The 19,058-nt window shown below is 38.6% G+C and overlaps 2 protein-coding genes across 2 annotated transcripts; both read right to left on the reverse strand.

The window, feature by feature from the left end:
* Positions 1-12,347: 12,347 nt before the first annotated feature.
* LOC105907853 lies at positions 12,348-14,236 on the reverse strand. Its single transcript, XM_031568865.1, has 6 exons — positions 14,166-14,236; positions 13,714-14,070; positions 13,200-13,535; positions 12,806-12,922; positions 12,631-12,689; positions 12,348-12,512 (listed from the first exon to the last, which is right to left on the reverse strand). Exons 1-6 carry the CDS (start codon positions 14,212-14,214, stop codon positions 12,390-12,392), a joined length of 1,041 nt encoding a protein of 346 aa, XP_031424725.1. The 5' UTR covers positions 14,215-14,236; the 3' UTR covers positions 12,348-12,389.
* Positions 14,237-15,587: 1,351 nt separating this feature from the next.
* Positions 15,588-18,005, reverse strand: LOC116220853. The gene is made up of 6 exons (XM_031569801.2): positions 17,920-18,005; positions 17,440-17,790; positions 16,981-17,316; positions 16,493-16,612; positions 16,349-16,407; positions 15,588-16,024 (listed from the first exon to the last, which is right to left on the reverse strand). The coding sequence occupies exons 1-6, from the start codon at positions 17,987-17,989 to the stop codon at positions 15,905-15,907; spliced, it is 1,056 nt and encodes a 351-aa protein (XP_031425661.1). The 5' UTR covers positions 17,990-18,005; the 3' UTR covers positions 15,588-15,904.
* Positions 18,006-19,058: the final 1,053 nt, after the last annotated feature.

Consider the following 19,058-nt stretch of genomic DNA (forward strand, 5'->3'; position numbering starts at 1 on the left):
GCTGAGAAACACCTGCAGTTTCTACTAGAGCAGCATAAAAGGACCATTGACGGCAGAAATGATGTTGTACCAAACTGAAAATGTACCACATTGAAGGCAAATTTATCATAATGTGAAACTTTTGGTGTCTTGTCTTTTAAGATTTGTGACATTAAGCCTAATTCAGTGTTAAACTTTAGGGGTAAAAGTGTGATCAGAAATATGTGATGATGCCTTGTTGCCTGAAGCTGTAACAGCAATAAACACAAAAAAAGTATTGATCATCGATGATGGAAATAAAATTGATCATCACGGTTTGACTATCATCCACATTCACTATCTATAGCCTCTGCTGTTTTCACATTAACAGCACTGTACTACTAAGCAGCTCTCTGACTGTGTTTAGCCTGTCATGCTCCATAATGTCCCACAGGGGGCGCTGTTGATTAATTTGGTGTGTAGACTTCGCTCAAAGTTTCTTCTCTCTTCATGTCACTCCTAGTCACAGAGTGGAGAGCGGCCTCATTTAACCCATTTCAGTTAACTCTGATCAGATCAGCACTATGTGGGGTTTACTGTGCAACGGTACTCTGAGTGTGTGTGTGTGTGTGTGTTTGTGTGTGTATGTGTGTGTGTGTGTGTGTGTTTGTGTGTGTGTGTGTGTGTGTGTGTGTGTTTGTGTTGGTATGTGTGCATGCCTGTGTGTGGGTTTTGTGTGTGTGTGTGTGTGTGTGTGTGTGTGTGTGTGTGTGTGTGTGTGTGTGTGTGTGTGTGTGTGTCGGTATGTGTGCATACCTGTGTGTGGGTTTTGTGTGTGTGTGTATGCATGCCTGTGTGTGGGTTTGTGTGACTTTTTATTTGTATCTGAATGTATAACTATATTGATGACTAAGGACTTGCATGCCAACATGCACCGTTTTAATCTGTTTTAGGATATCTAGACAGCAGAAGTAAATAGTAAATGTTTGCTATGCTTTCTTTCAACACTGTGTAAATGTACGTATATACTGTATATCAAGTAGAAGTAGAGCAGGTAATAGTGTGTAGGTGCTTCCTGTGTGTGTGTGTGTGTGTCTATGTGTGTGTGTGTGTGTGTGTGTGTGTGTGTGTGTCTATGTGTGTGTGTGTGTGTGTGTGTGTGTAGGTGCTTCCTGAAAGAAAACCTGGAGATATTCAGCACCTTGGACAGAGGCTTTTCCTTAGGCAAACCAAAATGGTTCCTGATACTATCCTCATTCTCTTTATACACTGTCAGTGTGTTCCTTGCAATGACACCCAGGACTAACTTACCAGTCAAACGGAAGACGACCATTATATCCACATTCTTACTATTCTTTCATTTTCAAAGGTAGAACACAACGGTTTGGAAGGTGCAGCTTATTGGCCTTTTAGAAGCTCCAAAGACATTTACCAAATGGATAAGGCCAGCCTCAGATGCCCAATGTATATCCAGGACTGACTACTCTGGAACATGCTCCAACAGCAGGTGCTTTCACTATTTGAGTACAGCTGATTTTAGCATTGCAGTTATTGCTCTCATTCAAATGTACAGCTGATATTAGCATTGCAGTTATTGTCTCTTTCAAATGTACAGTATTTATTATTTTTATAATTTGCTGTAGCATTAGCACAGTTACAAAACAAATAAATAATCAAGTCAACCTTATTTGTATTGGGCCTTTAATTATTTCATTTGTCAGACCAGCTTCAAAAGTAGAACAGAAATACTATGTTATTTATAACTGAATCACTGTTACAGAATAATCATACTAACATTCATACAAACACGTAAGCTAACATAAACATTATACATAAACCAATAGGACCATGGGGAGATTGAAATAAACAAACAAGAAATAAGACCAGGCCCGTGTAAGAAATATGAGAGGCTGTGAGTTTTCATTAGATCGTCATTCATCATTTACCCAGACAATAATGCTGTAATTAATACTACATTTGAATATTAAATAGAGCATACAAGAATGCATTATATTTCTCAATGAATGACTATCTAGCCTTAATCCTTTTTTTATTTTAGATGTTTTACATCAGAGTAAACAACCTCTGGTTGTAGGTCCTTGTTCTTCAATTCCCTCTTCTTTCTCTTTGTAGAAAAATGCAGAGAAGAGTAGCTCATCACCTCAGCATCACTTCCCTGTCAATTCAGAATATACAGTTCATTTCTATATCCATCTAACTCCTAAATATGTACATACAATATATTCTTCAGAGAGAGAATCATATACAGTTTAAAGCTGAAAATGTACAATGCAACTATAAAGGGATCATATCTAAATCTTGGCATGCATTCAAGCAATGCTTTCAAAAAGCACAGTCACACATAGCAATAATGAAAATCCCTATTTTATTTTCAGTTGGTTGCTAGTTATTAAGTTACAAAGTTCAATCAATGAGGAGATCAATGAGGACTTCTCCAGCTCAATACTTTAAACTTTTGCTGAAAAGCAATGAAAGCCTCTCTTACAAATGATAATTGATTATAAATATATTATAAATGATTTATAGATATTATAAATACAAATGATAGAAAGGGTATAAAAGGGTAAAGAAGGTGAATGTCATTAGAAACAGCCATAACCAATACAATGCCGGAGTTACCTGAGTGTCCTCTGCTACAGAGGTCTTAGGTCGCATGTTAGGGTGCATTTTATTCTGAGCTCTCTCTGTTCAAGGAAAAAAAATACGCAAGTGAATTAATTATGAATATGGCGTCCAGTCCTTACATACGCTAAGGATACATGTAGTTTTTACCTTTGCAGTGATCACACACCGATCTCTTCAAATGTGAAGCAATAAGAAGGGTTATCACAGCAACACACACACCTAATGCCACTCCCAAACCAACAACCACAGTGTTCATCCAGTCGTCTGGGAAATAGCAAAACACAAGCATGAAGCAGCCAATGGCTTTAAAAATCATATATTTTAAAAATACAGTTGCTTCATTGCAATTCCAAACAAAACAGCCACACCAATGACACATTGTAAGATCCCTTTCTGTCAAAGCTTGTACTGTCCCAACACAGCATTTTCAATTTAAATGAAATGAAAAGATTAAATAAGAGTGTACACTATGTTTTTTTTTTTTTCTTCTTGGAATTACAAACATATTAGTCATAGATGCAACTAGAGTACATTGCAAAACAGTGATTAAGGACATACGGGTTCCACAATTACATGTCAGAAATGAATATCTACCTGTTGTAGTGGACATTTCACAAGTAGTGGGCTTCTTTGTACTGCCAGGCCTCGATTCAGTGTCTTTAAGTAATGACCAAAACATAATAATCATAATACAAGTTGTTAATATAGACGGAATATTTGTGGAGCTTGAAAATAATAAGTATGTTGACTACACTGTAATTATATCAGGGTAGATGGAGAAAGTAAAAAAGTTACCTTCAAAATCCAAAAGTGTCCCGTTGCCAAACTTGAGAACCAGATTTGAAGAAGCACCACAGTAATAAAAGCCTGAATCTGAATCTTGTGAATTTAAAACATGCAGATTATATGTGCCATTCTGATTTATTGCTTTGAAACGTTGTTTACTGAAGCCATCATATTCTGCATAGTCTGTCGATGTTGTAAAAGTTCCCACAATGTAGTGGAGCTCTTTTGGTTGTTTCATCCTAATCCAGAAAATAGATCTAATGTCAAATGTTAAATTTAGTTTACATCTGAGAGTCATATTCGATCCAGTCCTAGCTATGACCACCGTATCTGGTTGATGTGGTGTTCCATCTGAAAGAGAAACACAGACACACACACACACATACACACAGAGACACACACACACACACACACACACACACACACACACACATACACACATACAGACACACACACACACACACACATACAGACACACACACACACACATACACACGCACACTGTCAAAAGGCACATGAAAATCTATTTTTGCCGTACAGTGGTTGCTCTGTTTGTGCTACGCTAATTGTTTTTTTTCTGATTAATGAGCTCTTTTTAAGCATATAGCTTTTGATACGTTGTGATATTTGTCATGAATACAAACAATAGCCGTCTGCCTGAGCCACGGTAGCATATACACACATACACACATACACACACACACACAGAACTAAAATGTTGATACACAAAAAGTAATAACAAATAAGTGTTACAATGACGAGTTATTTTTGACAATGACTCACCTGTAAACACATAACTGATCAGCAACAGGATTATGCAGGTGAAGATCATCTTTCCACTGTCAACCTGTATATACAGACAAAAAAGTGAGCCATTTTATTTGTATTACGGCGCTGAACCTTTTTTGACAAGTTATAATAAGACTAGTATCATAATATACTGATACTGAATTGTGTGAAAACCATTTTAGCTTAGTGGGATTCTCACCAGAGCAAAATTGACATGAATTCTGATCCATGTGTCCTGTTAACTTTCCAGTGAGTAATGATGAAATAACAATGTCATGATATTACCACTATTACCAGAATAAATACATATCTAACATGTACAATCCAGAAACTGAAGTAATTTTATTTACCATTATGTATATATAATGTACCATTATTTCCTTACGGGGATTAATAAAAGTTTATCTTTAAATCACTTGTTTTACTTGTTTTGTTGTACCGGAGGTCATGTCTTCCCTATACTTGCCAACGTTGTCATTTTGTAATATATAGTTGAACTTGGACCACACAATTATCATAACACAAACTACACGTGGTAAACAAAATGATAGTGACAAGACGATTTTGAGAGATAATTGGAGAAGGCGGCATTGAGTACAATGTTGGCAAACGTTAGCGATAAAGTAGTAGCCCACACACAGACTCATTTTTACGCTGCAATTGGAACGCTTGTGTCGCCTCATTCTAAAACACACTGGTGTGACGGTTCACTTTTGATGACAATCAGGAGCCGTATCACTGGTGTGACTTTTCGTTCTTAAAGGTTAAATGCTTGATATCAGGGTCTGTGTGTGATATGAGCAAATTAATTTCAGAATCTCTCAATTAGCATTACTCATTACATTACTTAGCTTACAACATGAACAAACCTTAAATAACACAAAACTTTATACGCAATGGCTCATAGATGTTATTAACTCCTTTTAATTGAAGCTAGTTCAGGGAACTGAAAAATAATGATACAATAATTCAGGAAAATGTCTTTAGTGTGTCTATTGATTAGTTTGGAACCACAAGATAAACATAAACTCATTAGTACAGATACAAACTAAATAATTATCATAATATAATACGTACAAATAACATGAGTTCAGACCCCCGTAACATTGCAAATATTAATATATTTTGCTCAAGAAATAAGAGCCATCACAAAATACTATTTACTTTGTTCTTACCTGTGCTCACTGACTGTGGTTGATCAGCATTAGAATCCCACTGTGCATTGACCCAGGTGGAAAAGACAGACATGCTGGGTGACGCTTTTTAAGGAAAAGACAAAAATGCAAAATGTAAAAAAATGTACGTTTAGTAAGTGTGACCACTTACCATTAGTTGATCAGCATTACACATGCACTGAGCATTAACAGGACGTAAGAGATGCGTCCACAGTGACAGACATGCTGGGCGATGCTATTTATGGTATCAGGTAAAGAGGCGGAAGTGTCACCCTTTGTTGTTTGTGTGTTTTGATACGGAAACCACAGTGGAAATATTTATCCGCCCACATCATCACCAGATCTGTTTCAGGTTGTCTTTTAACTTTTCACTGAAGGCCTTTCATCATATACGTAGTATCACATATGGTGATATTAGATTTAGTGTGTTAATGTCTATTGTGAAGCATAATTATGCATCTTCCATAATACCGATGTCCACCCATTGCATCAAGTTGTTGTAGTCCTTATCAGCAGGCCTGCGGTGTAACCACAGCCATAGGGCCACATGTTCAGAGAAGCTGACTGCACACTCTGGGTCTCTGTGTTCTCTTCACATCCTGTAGTGTCCACATATGGCTGCCCATACATGAGCTCTGCAGTGGGGTCTTGGTAGGTCAGTACTGTATGCCCAGGCCAACACTTCCTGGCCTATATTCACAAACCTAGAGGGGTTTAATATGGGCTGTATGCATGGGACTCATGCATAACCAAGGCATAAGCAAAACCTAACAGTGTACTAAAACTGTATACCCATATTCACAAACCCATATTCACAAACCCATATTCACAAACCTAGAGGGGTTTAACATGGGCTGTATACATGGGACTCACTTTGTAGGGTCCACATACATGTCGGACTGGAGCTGTTGTCTGTGTGGGGTGGACCTGATAGGAATGTCCATGACCCTCCCTGGTTAAGATGATTATATTATCCATGACAAATGCAGTGGTTAGTACAAAATTAGGTGTTTTGTGATCTTATAAATTGGAATTGTATTCAGTCTATGACCACGTGATTGACAGGTACAGGTGATATGTTTCTGTTGACTGCCAGAATAACGAACCACAGCTGGGTGATCTCAGACAAATATTACCAGTGAAGCTTTCACAACATAGCGCCAGAGGACAAGAAAAATCATGAAAACCCAGAGCTGATTCCTCAAATATTTAATAAATAAATAAACAATATTTAAAGATGCAACCATCAAATTCTGTGACAGTTTATCAGTTATACTTCTAATGGCCTATGACCATGTATGTAATCACAAAGGTCTGATGCTCTGTGTGATGCTCCCTAACTTTAACCACAGTCTCAAACCTGCACTGACACTGTCCACAACCTTAAATGATCTTTCACAAGATGGCGCTAGTAATCAAGAGCTCAGCTGCTAGAATCCTACTCTCTTATGCTCACTCCCTCTTCCTTGCTCCTTCTCTTACAGACAGACAGACACAGACAGACAAACACACACACGCACGCACGCACACACGCACGCACACACGCGTGTACGCATGCACGCACACACACACACACACACACACACACACACACACACACACACACTCACACACTCACACACTCACACACACACAGATTGAGACATACAGGCTGTGTCTTCACCATTGCACCTTTGCTCTCCTCCTTCCTTTTGCTAGTTTTTCACTCCCTCACAGAAAGATTTAAAAACCATACCATTCATGGCTATTTGCTTGTCGACTTGCTGCTACACAATATTACAACATTGTTGAAATGTTTTTATTTTTCCTCTCAGGAATAAGTGCATGCTTTTCTGAATACATAGAGATGAAGTACCAATGATGATTATCAAAAAAAAAAAAAACGTTTTACTTGCAATGTCTGCAGTAGCAATGGACATATATACTTATATACATATATTATATACATATACTTTTACAAATGGAGTCTGAGGTCATTTACATTTTTAATGCTGTTAAACAACTTGTACTATACAGTGTAACTTCTTAATAATATATGAATTCACTCTCATGTTTACATGTATATATAAGCTTGTTAGGTGAATTACTGATAAGTATAGTATAATCCACAGTCTGTATTGCCTCCTGCCTCAATTAATTTCTACAAGGTCACACATGCAGCACTGATAATGATATAATGCTGTTAAATATGAAGCTTTCAAACTGAATGGTAGATTTGATTAATGAGCCACAATGAATTGCATGCTAAAAAAAAGAGATGCATCATGAAGCAGCATACGGTCATCCAGGCCAAGGCCTGGTTTCTGCTTGTCAAGACTCTAGTATGCAAAACCTCAGGCTCATTATTTAAATATGAATATGGCACTAAGTGACGAAAATCACAAACTTCCTATAATGAAGCTGTGATAAAAACATTTGCTTTTGTAAACAAACTGATGTGCGGTTATGCTTTCCTAAAGCTTTGTAAACACTATAGGAGTTTGTTAATGTGATGTTGTCCTAATCACAAAACTAAAGATTGAGACTATGAGATTAACACACAATACACAATTGAATATATAATATATCTACAAAAACAGTATTACTAAGGTGGACAAGCAGATGAGAGGAGTCATAGATGTGTGAAGTTTCCACTGGTGTTTGCAACCAGTCTGCTTTGACACCATGATATAAATAACATTGTTGATAGTGAGAAAGTTGGTGAATGGAAACTTCTAGACCCTGTGTGGTTTTCAGGTGTGAAGGTAAGAGGCTAGTCTTTCTGCAGTCTGGTCTCCTCAGCCGTGCTGTTTTGGTCTATTTCTGTGCATGCAGGTCTGAGCTCAGTGGGCTGATGCATCATGTTGAAAGCACAAACAGCAGTGTGTGTGTGTGTGTGTGTGTGGGGGGGGGGGGGGGGGGGGGGTAGTGAGGTGAGGCTGATTCTGGGAAATAACAGCCCTGTAAAGCGCTGGGGCTGAGAATCCTGTGTGGTCAAGCCGTAGCGCTGAAGGCGTGGGAGTGATGCACAGCAACCAGCTCTCTGAGAAACAAACATTAGAGCAGGACGCAGAGCAGGAGGAGAGGGGCTGGCCTCAAAGAGAGAGAGAGAGAGAGAGAGAGATAGAAAGGGAGGGAGAGAGAAAGAGAGAGAGAAAGAGAGAGAGAGAGAGAGAGTGAGAAAGAGAGAGAGAGAGCATGATCAACAAACAGCCACAGGGCTCTGAGCTAGTGGGCCACAAGTAACTGGTATGCATGCAACACACAGTGATGTGCGAACATATATTTGTACCACACACACACACACACACACACACACACACACACACACACACACACACACACACACACACAAATGTTTTCTGAAAAGCCCCTAATCTTTTTAGGTGTCTTTGACTGGAGTGGAGCCAATTTTATTACTGGTTAAATATCGCCATTCAACCCTGCCGCCCCTGTCAACAAGTCTCTTTCTTTCAAGCCCCCACCCCCCGTCAACAACTAAGCAGGGCTAAAGTCTTAGCTCTGCCCCTGACACTAACCTACTCCAGGCCTGAGGTGCTTTATGTACAGGTTGGTGTGCATTGATCAGTAATGTGTCACTTTAACATTGCAGTGGTTAACAGTTAACAGTTAACATTCTGCTGGAAATTATCATTGTGGTTGAGCGCACAGAAAATACAACACAGGCTACTACAAACATGCATTGATTTCACCATTTTGCTTCAAATTACACTCTTCAACAAACTCAGACATACAAGAGACTGTGTATAATATCTGTCAAAAAATATCTATGAAAATGTATGTGCAAAATGGGTACAAAGCAGAAAATGTACTTCCAGTAGCATATTGTTTTTATTGTTAAAAATAACTAAATTCAATGATTGTTATAATATTATTAACTGCATGAGTTTTAAAATATTTTACTTACAACCAAGCAAGCTGAAATGATAACTATGATGAATGATAAGAAAGGGCTAAATGTGAGAGAGCACATGTTTGCTCTCTCAGGTGGTTGAGAAGGGCTTCATCAGGTCAGCAACAGAAACATCTCAGAGTGGAAAACATCAAAAAGAACACAGGATGTACATGTGTATCTGTGGTTTAGCACACACACACACACACACACGCACACGCACACGCACACGCACACGCACACGCACACGCACACGCACACACACACACACACACACACACACACACACACACACACACACACAGACAGACACACACACACACACACACACACACACACACACCCACACACACACACACACACACGTGCAAACAAAACCTCAACTGCCACACGGTGGCAAGGAAGTCACACACCTATAATCTAAGTATTGCTTAAGGCCTTGACAAGTCATTACTGTAAAACAAACTAACAGAATTAATAATCCACTGTAGTTTCTCTGTATTCACCTACTTATTACTTGTTGTAATTACCTAATAACATACTATACTTTACCATATATTTACTGGGTATGTAAAAGGAAGTTACTGAATTGACATTCAGTGAAGTGAAATACAATTTTAAATGAATCTTTTGTTATTATTTTAACATATTTAACTCTGGCTCAATGTAGGACATGGAGAACAGTGCACACAATGCAGGATCATAGAGCAACATAATCCTAAAACACCCCCGCCAAACAGTTTTATTTTTGTCTCATCTGACCAGAAAGGTCTCTATTAATTTTGGGTGGGTAATGCATTACCTGGCATTATTCTTTTAGATCCTTTAAAACCTCCCACTGTCTCCTTCACTCTGCCTTCAGGTCTACCCCTGAATTACACCAACTTGAAGCTAAAGGCTGTCATTTGTAAAGCTTCTAAAACTGGTCTTGTCAGGGGCGTAACTATAGGGGGTGCCGCAGGTGCGGTTGCACCTGGGCCCATGGGGGCCCATACTTATGTCAATCAAAATATTCCGAATAGCCTAGTCGCATTGCCAAAAATACCGATGTATTCCTATATTCAGCAAAATAATTACAATGCCAAAAATAGCTGTGCGGGTGAGGGGCATGGCGGTGGCGGTTAGTGACCTACCCTGACAATTTCACATTTTTAAGTGTCATAAGCTGAATATGCGTGCGGGGGGAGGGGGCGTGGCGGCGGTGGTTACACACCACTGATTAGGGCCCGACATAGTAGCCTGCACCTGGGCCTGTCGTAACTACGTTACACCACTGGGTCTTGTGGTTGATGAATATGCCTGATGAACACATACATTATTATGAGGAGCACAAGAGTGTTATAACGACGTCCTCCAGCCAGCTGATACTCTTCCAGCTCACTGGTACTGTTCTGCTCGATGTAACAGTTTACACTTTCAGAATTTTAACTCTAAAATTAAAAAATACCCACCAGCAACTGACCAGGACACAGATCACTTCATATGGCCTTTTGTGATCCTCCTTGTCTTCTTTGTCCAGTTTTAAACTCCCGACCATGGTTGCAAATCTCTGGATTTATGAGAAAATCTAAATCTTCTACCTGCCAGTTGGATCCCCTTCCTACTCATAACTTACATAACAACTGACTCTTCTATTTCTGGTCTTGTTCATTCATCCCTGCAGTCCCCAACAATATGAATTACTAATAATAATTCAAAGTCAAAGTCAAAGTAATGTATTTCTTGCCACACAGCACGACACACAACACACCCATGCATTGGGTGACGACACAGGATACACACACACACACACACGCACACACACACACGCATGCTGAAGATGTCGCCGGTGGATATTATCCTCTGTTTTTCACCCATCCTGAGCTGCCCTTCCTCACAGGCAGCCAGGAGCAGTGGGCGGCTTTTTTATTGCGCGTTGGGAGCAGGCCAAGTGCTCGTGTCCAGTCCTTGGTAAGGGACGGACAGGAGAGCGATCTGTTCTTCTGGTTTTTTGCATGTTTTTATGTTGGGGTTCTAAGTGGAGGAAACCCTTGTGAACACAGGGAGAACATGCAAACTCCGCACAGAAAGGCCCAGGAGCCCAATTCAGCCTTAAGCCTTAATTCAAGCCTAGGCTACCCCTCTCTTCAGATTCAGTGAGAAGACAGAAAGAAGAGTGTGGGCGGAACGGGTGGGGGGCAGGAGTCAAGGAACTTGCCCCGTGTGAACAGAGAGTCGCCTCTGCTGTGGGCAACACTGTTCTTATGGGGGGTATTTTAACAGAGAGTCGCCTCTGTTGTGGGCAACACTGTTCTTACGGGGGTATTTTAACAGAGAGTTGCCTGATAGTTGCCTGATAATTGCTGCTGATAATTTGGACGGAATACCATGTTGTATACAAAGATTGACACATTTTGACACCTTCTAGTTCATACGGCAAAACCCATAAGAATATTTGCAGCATGTCAAGCTTACTTCAGACATACACACATGTAAAGCTGTCAGACATCTGCAGGAAGGAACTTCTAGTGAGGAGTTCAAGTGTGGTAAGACTGCTGTTCACAGTGCAGTCATGAAATTAGCAAGTTCAGGGACTCATTCGGACAGAAAGTAGTCTGGGCGTCCATGAGTAACACTTCTTTACCCATTTATGTGTGATTTCAGAAAAGGCGAAACTGTGACATGTGGCCAAATGACGTGTTTACACCATGATGGTCAATTGAAAAGTATGGCGACGTAAGGATGACGCAAACTAATGCAGTAATATCTGATGCTTAAACTTTTATATTTATTGATATGCTCAATGCTATACAGTTATACAGACATCATTTTAAAAAGAATTTAATAGAAATTAAAAACATTTGTGAAATCAATTAATTATAGCATATAAATATAATAGTTTTATATATATATATATATATAGATATATATTCACTATTATATGCTATTCAAAATTCACAACATTCACAATTATTTAGCACGGCTATTACTAACAGTTATTTTTAGCACTTTTTAAAACTTAACATCTGAAATTAAGATTTCACAAGATGGTATGAAATGAATCATAATGCTTTAAAAGTCATCATTTAAAAAGTCAAAAATATTTCAGCTGTTTTTGCTATGTAAAAAAATGAAATGGTGAATTCTATACAAGTGTGTGTTTATCATCGCGGGCCTCGGACATCAGAATACACACTCTGCTGAGGGGGTTCTCTTCTCTGTCGGCCCTCTGGTGTTGCTCTCTGAGAAAAATGCAGTGCTGCATAATTCAAACCCTCATCACATTTCTGTGGGAGAAGAACATAGATCTATTCAAAATTCAGATCTGATAAAGACCTATGTACAGTTCTCTCAACAGTGGTAGACAGATAGCACTTGAGCAGAAAAGATATAATGCCATTTGACCTGATCAGAGGCCTCTCTGCCCATGTGTGTGTTTGGCCGGACAGGTTTAGAAAGTCGTCCTGTTAAAGCAAAATTACAAATTGTCTGGTGTTAGATTTTGACTCATTTCACATCTATCAGTGATGGCATCAAGAAAGTCTGTAGTAAATTCTGTTCAAACTATCAGTAAAAATACCTTGGCAGTTCAGACATGTTCTGTTTTTGTAATATGAATAAATGAGATAAATGTCCAAGACGACACAGAGGCATAATGTCCCCCCCAACACAGGAATCATGTGAGCCACAGAACCTTCTGTAAAATAAATAAAAACTTGATTAAATTCAAAAAGTTAATTACAAATTTAAGAAAATGATCTGTATGGCGTGTGTATGAAACGTCTGAGTAACACTTGGAATGAGTTAGAAAAATAGTGACATGAAAAATAGACTCAAATTTAACTATTTAATATTCACAAATAGTAACACACGCAGACACAAACAGACAACATACACATGTACACATATATACACAGAGATATATCGTTTTAACTGTGGGCATCAGACATTGAGAAACAGGTGAAATATCTTACTAGTTTCAACTGTTGTGCCATTCCCCAACAATATCTGTCCGCATGTCTTCACATCACAGTAGAAGGTTGCAGCATTGCTGTCATTGCTTGTAGCTAGCTCATGCATACACTTCAGCATGGATCTAGTCTCACAAGTACTGCTGCTGTTTCTGTAGGCATAGATAAGTCCTGGATGGGAATCTCTTGAAGCAGGTCCAAACCAGTACAAACTGAGCTCTTCTGTTCTGGTCTCACTTACTCCTGGACACTGAAGAGGGTCTGAGTCCACAGAATGAACTGGGTCTTGTGTCGGGGATTGGATCACTGTCACCACGTTGGAGTTCTGCTCTGTTTCGTCTGATCCAGTAAAACAATACGAGACATTTTTGTTTGTGGCACAGATTACAGTATTGGGTACAAATTATTCCTCTATTGATATGGTTCCTCTATTGAATGGATCCTGATAATTAAAAAGGTAGGAACTTGATCCTTCATATTATCAAGAAACGTACTGTAACTATAACTGCAAAATTACCTATTATTCTTATAAAAGTTCCCTCTGCAAAATCCATGAAGTGGGACCTGTTTCCGATGGCACAGTAATATGAGGCTTCATCTGACCAAGTGCTGTTTCTGAGTTTCAGATAAAATCCTCCTTCTGTTGTCTGACATGAGATGTGTGAGTCTTTAAACTCACCAAAATAGTTGAGATCTGAATATGTCCGTGCCATGCATATACACCTTGGCATCTGTCCTAATTTCTGCTGATACCAAAATATATACTTGTTAGAAAAACTGTCTTTCTGTGCCATACATTTCACCGTCACAGTCTCACCCAGACTAGAAATGATCACTTGGTCAGGCTGAGAGACCACAGACCCAGTAACTACACCTGAAAATAAAATAAAATTTGACATAACAAGCACATAAAAAATAAACTGCTTCATAATTCATTATATGTTATATATCAAACTTAATCAAACTTACCTTGGGTAATACACACAAGAATGAAAAAGGACCCAAGCAACCCTTTCATCGTGTCTCCCCTCTAGTACTCATCTCTGGTGGCTGTGGCCCTTTTATGTCGTGCTTTTTTTTTCAAACATATTTTCACTCATAGTACTTCCTCCTTTTCATTTGTTCAGTTTGAGGAAGTATTTTCTCAGAATATAGTTTCACCCACATCGATACAGTTATCTTCCAACCACATGCATTGTACAGACATATTCTAAATTATTCATGATATACTGTACGTGATATGTAATGTGTGTGCAAGAACATTTAACAATTTAGCTAAGACCTCAGATATCTGCAGACACAGTGTTTTGTAATATGTGAGGGCTTTAACACTTTTAAATCACAACACTGTACAACACATAGGATTTGAACAGTAAGGACCATTTATAGTATGTAGTACATACATCTCTTGGGGTGAACAGGCAAAAGGTTTTTTAACAGTTCATGTTCTTTGGAATAGCAATCCTGTTCCTACTCTCACTGCTCTGCTGGATTTCCATCTTTCCCTGATCAGCATATCTGCCTGAACTCACCAGGGGCAGGGGTTGGTAGAACATATGCAGGACAAGGATGGCAGCACAGTCCACTGCTTCAGAGGGAAACGTTTAATAATCGATTCAATTTACAAAAAAACTAAACATTTAGCTACAATATTTAAAAAAAATGCAAACATCTGCTGGAGGGGTTGCATTCTGGAGACAAAAATGTTTTGGAAGGGAAGCAGTGTGAGATGCTGTTGTGACACACTGCCGGTTCACAGGGAAATGCCCAGCTATCACTGAGTTCATAGAATACACACAGGGCAATGCCCAGTTGGGTGTGATTACTTTATCATAATACAGCTGTCCATTTGTGTTGTGGGACACTACATGTTTATGTTTTGTTTCATATACTTTACTCCCAAGAGTAGCACTGTTTGTGTAATATTCACTATAACTTATATATTTCTAAGCTAAAGGGCTTATTATCAGGAATAACAGCACAGCCGTGATTTTATTGCAGGCATAATCAATGGCAAAGATGACTTTTCATGTAGCTGCTCATGTTGCATCAGCTGAGAACTGAATGGATAACACATTAAGTAGTTACTCAAATACTCAAGGCTTCTTGTGAAGTACAGACTGTGAAACTTCCTCACCTAAACCCAGAGGCTGATTAGTGGACCACAGACAGGTGCCTGGGTATCTGTCCTGCTTAACTCTCCCCATTTGCAGTCCAATAGTCAGCAGAACGGCACAACTGTAGCAAACTTTCCCATAGTCAAATTATTTGAGATTAAACAGTCTGGCGTCGCCAAAGTAACCCTCAAGTTATCTCTTCAACAGGCACACAACATACGGACAAAAAAGGTAACAATTCGAAGTTGTAAGGAGATTAAAACAATCACGTCAAATATGGAAGATACTTTATTAGTTTTTGATATGGATCACCTCATATGAAGTGTATTACTGATTGGATTGGTAAAGATAACGGAACTGAATTCAGATAAATTATTTGAATGTATGAAAAAGCAGGTTAGACCAGCTTCCAAATCCTTACATTTCCAGCACTCAAATGAAATAATTGAAAGTATCCACAATTTTTAGAACAGAGGAATGGAATGCATAAAAATTAAATTCAAAAAACAAATGTAACAATAAAGGGGTAATGAAAATGAAACAGACTGACTACAGATGCTTCTGTTTGATACAGTAACCATGGCTGAGTGGTCAGTGTTGGACAGCAGAATAAACAGCGTCTGGTGGAAGCTTCCTCTTAGTTCTCCTCCCTCTGGTCTCCTTCTTAGAGAAGCTCAAGGCTGCATAAGTTAAACCCTCTGCAGCCTCAGCCTATGGGAGCAAAGAGGGAGGATGTAAATTAGAAAAATTAATGACAAAAAAAATAAGAAATGGAAAAAATCTGTCATTGTACTAATTTCCGCATTCCTCATCCTTAAAATTTGTTGTTGTAAATAAATTCGTATATTAGAACAATAATGGTGAAAAATTGTATGTCATTTTATAAATGTTTTCATTGTAATTGCATGTCAATCTCATACATTTTATTAATCTCATAAGTATTATTCCTGGAGTATTGTCTGCTATTTGAAAACTAAACCAATACAAAAATATAATTACTTATGATTTGGACAAAAAACATAAATTCTCTCTTACCTGACCACTTCTTTGTTTGGTTTCACAGCTGCCATCGCTAACATGCTGCAAGTCTCTTACTATCAACCAAACAACACACACAGACTCAATATAGTCAGCTAATTAACATTTAAAAGTTACAATATGAATCAATATGATACTTACTCTTGCAGTTGTCACATGTATTTCTCCTCTTGCAGTTCAGGAAAAACAGAAAAAACATCAACGCAACACAGCAACCCAAAGCCACGGCCAAACCAACCAACAGAGTATCCACAGGCTCCGCTGCAAATTAAGTGGAGTGACTAAATCAAATGCAATGAATCTAAGATATTGTTTTATAATAGTATAAATAGTGGTATTAGTATTAGGGCAACAAACATGTTTCTTAAATGTGGTCATTTGTTCAGATATCTTATGCTGATATGTTACAATATACTGTACTACTTTTTATTCTGGCTCACATATTTGTTGTACAATGATTTATTGAACTTAAATTTTAAACATAATACCAAACTAGCACACAAATAGTGTTGGGGCCAGAATAACTGTGTGCTTTAAAATTCAAACCATCAACATTGATTGGATGCAAGTTTACAGCTATATACCTCCTAACCTCACAATAATGCATTACAATAATAACAACTACCTACCAATGATGAGTGCTGTTCCATTCCCAAACAGTATTTGTCTGCTTGTGGCTATGCCACAGTAGTACGTTCCAGCATCAGAGATGTTGATGTCCTTCTTAGAGAGACTGTAGACACAGCGACCCTCACACTCACCACCCCTGCTGTTGTTGGTGTAAATGACTCCTGGATGGGAATCTCCTGAAGCTGGTCTGAACCAGAACACTCTGAGGTCTTCTGGTTCTGTTCTGGTCTCAGTGAAAACTTCACACTCCAGTGTCTTTGAATCACCTGGGTGAACTGGGTCTGATACTGGGGCTTGGATCACTGCAGCAATGTTGGACCTCAGCTGACCTTTTTCTGGAAATCATTTCATACACACAAACATTAATTATCATATGCATTTTCAATGTCATGACAATATTTCAATGGTAGAGATTGCAAAATGTATAGAAATGTAGGTAATGTGTGTACTGAGGGTACCTTTCACAAGCAAATATGTTCCATTTCCAAAACGTATTTCAAAGGTAATCCTGACTCCACAGAAATAAAAAGCCTCATCAGATGACTGAATGTTTGAGATAGACAAGTTGAAAGATACAGAACCACTCTGTATGTTGAAACGGCTATTATTGAATTCATTATAGAGTACAGAAGGCAGAAAATGCTGAGCTGATCCTACAAGAAGCGGCATCTGGCCAACACTTTGCTTGTACCAAACCATAGGTTCAAATTGAGTTTTTTGTAATTCAAAGCATTCCAAAGTTACAGTGCTGCCGTTCTTAGCCATCATCACTGGAGTAGGCTGAGAGATGCCCTCAGTGTTTACAGGAGCTGGAAATAATAATACATTAAGACACTTTGAAAATCTTGAATTGCTTAAATTGTTTCTTTACAACTAATAATAAAAATACTAGGGGAAGAAATCCCTTTAAAATAATAATTCAATCAGAATCTACTTACATCCTGTATCCAAAGCTGCCATCAAAATGCTGAAAATAAAAAATATGGCTTGAGACGCTTTAGAAATCATAATGGTTGTTTCACTGCAAGGTAGACAGTCTTCACTGTGAAGCATGTACTTGTATGTAGTGAGTGAAATGTGGTCAGGCAAACCATTTCCCCCTTTAACAGCCGTGACAAAAGACTGTAGTGTAACTTCCTGTTTCATCTTCAAGCGGCACAGAAAGTTTGAAGGATACCTAAATATCGACTTTCTATCTATTTTATCATGGTATGTGACTTACTAAGAGATGTATCAATGTAAACAAACCCTTACATATTATATTCAATGCTAGATTGATTGGTGAAGAGTTTGTCTCATTTAGGAACAGATAATGTGAAAAAAAAAAAACTTTTGTCTTCAGTGTAGTCTATAGGGACCCCTAAGGGTCACGGTTGTGAAATTTAGTTTTCTGAGCTATTTTTGTGTTCCCTTGCAATATTGTTTTGTTATTTCTCAATACTTTTGCATTCCCTTGCAATATTGTTTCGTTATTTTTCAATACTTTTGCATTACCTCGCAATATTTTTGTTTTACTTCTTAATATTTTTGTATTCCCTTGCAAAAGTGCTGCATACCCTGCTTTTGCACTCCCTTGGTAACTCAAAAGTATTAAGTAACATGAAGTATCACAAACTGTACTCTGTGGGAACCCATGCTATTGCCAGGGAACGCACAAGTATTGTGAGGGAACGCAAAAGTAGCTCAGGAAAAAAAAGCACACACTACGACACTTGGTAAAGACAAGGTAAGGTTTGCCTTGTTAACAGGAGTACATTTTTGTCATTGTTCCTGGTTAGCTGAAATAGGCTTTCATGCTTAATTTCACATGAAAGTTGGGGACATACATAGAACCACCCTACACACATAGCATAGACTACATTAACGTTGCTTATGCACATAGCATAGGCAAGATTAAGTCTTAAGTCCAATGTGCTACTAGGAAGCTCTCTGTTGATGTTAAGGCTATCATGCTCCAGAATGCTACAGTACATGTGTACATTTACAAGAAGTAGGGGTGGAACAATCAAGTGTAGCTGCTTCCCAAGGAAAACCTGGAGCTTTTCAGCACCATGGAGAGAGGCACACAAAAGTGGTT

Source organism: Clupea harengus, chromosome 6 (genome assembly GCF_900700415.2).
Source record: "Clupea harengus chromosome 6, Ch_v2.0.2, whole genome shotgun sequence".
In the NCBI taxonomy this organism is placed as follows: Eukaryota; Metazoa; Chordata; class Actinopteri; order Clupeiformes; family Clupeidae; genus Clupea; species Clupea harengus.

Coding starts and splice junctions, on each gene's coding strand:
- LOC105907853 (XM_031568865.1), bottom strand. CDS start 14,214: ATGAAAGGGTTGCTTGGGTCCTTTTTCATTCTTGTGTGTATTACCCAA. Junction 14,071..14,165: donor TCTTGTGTGTATTACCCAAG/GTAAGTTTGATT, acceptor TTTTATTTTCAG/GTGTAGTTACTGGGTCTGTG. Junction 12,690..12,805: donor AACATGTCTGAACTGCCAAG/GTATTTTTACTG, acceptor TTGCTTTAACAG/GACGACTTTCTAAACCTGTC.
- LOC116220853 (XM_031569801.2), bottom strand. CDS start 17,989: ATGATTTCTAAAGCGTCTCAAGCCATATTTTTTATTTTCAGCATTTTG. Junction 16,613..16,980: donor TGGAACAGCACTCATCATTG/GTAGGTAGTTGT, acceptor CTTAATTTGCAG/CGGAGCCTGTGGATACTCTG. Junction 16,408..16,492: donor TACATGTGACAACTGCAAGA/GTAAGTATCATA, acceptor TTTGGTTGATAG/TAAGAGACTTGCAGCATGTT.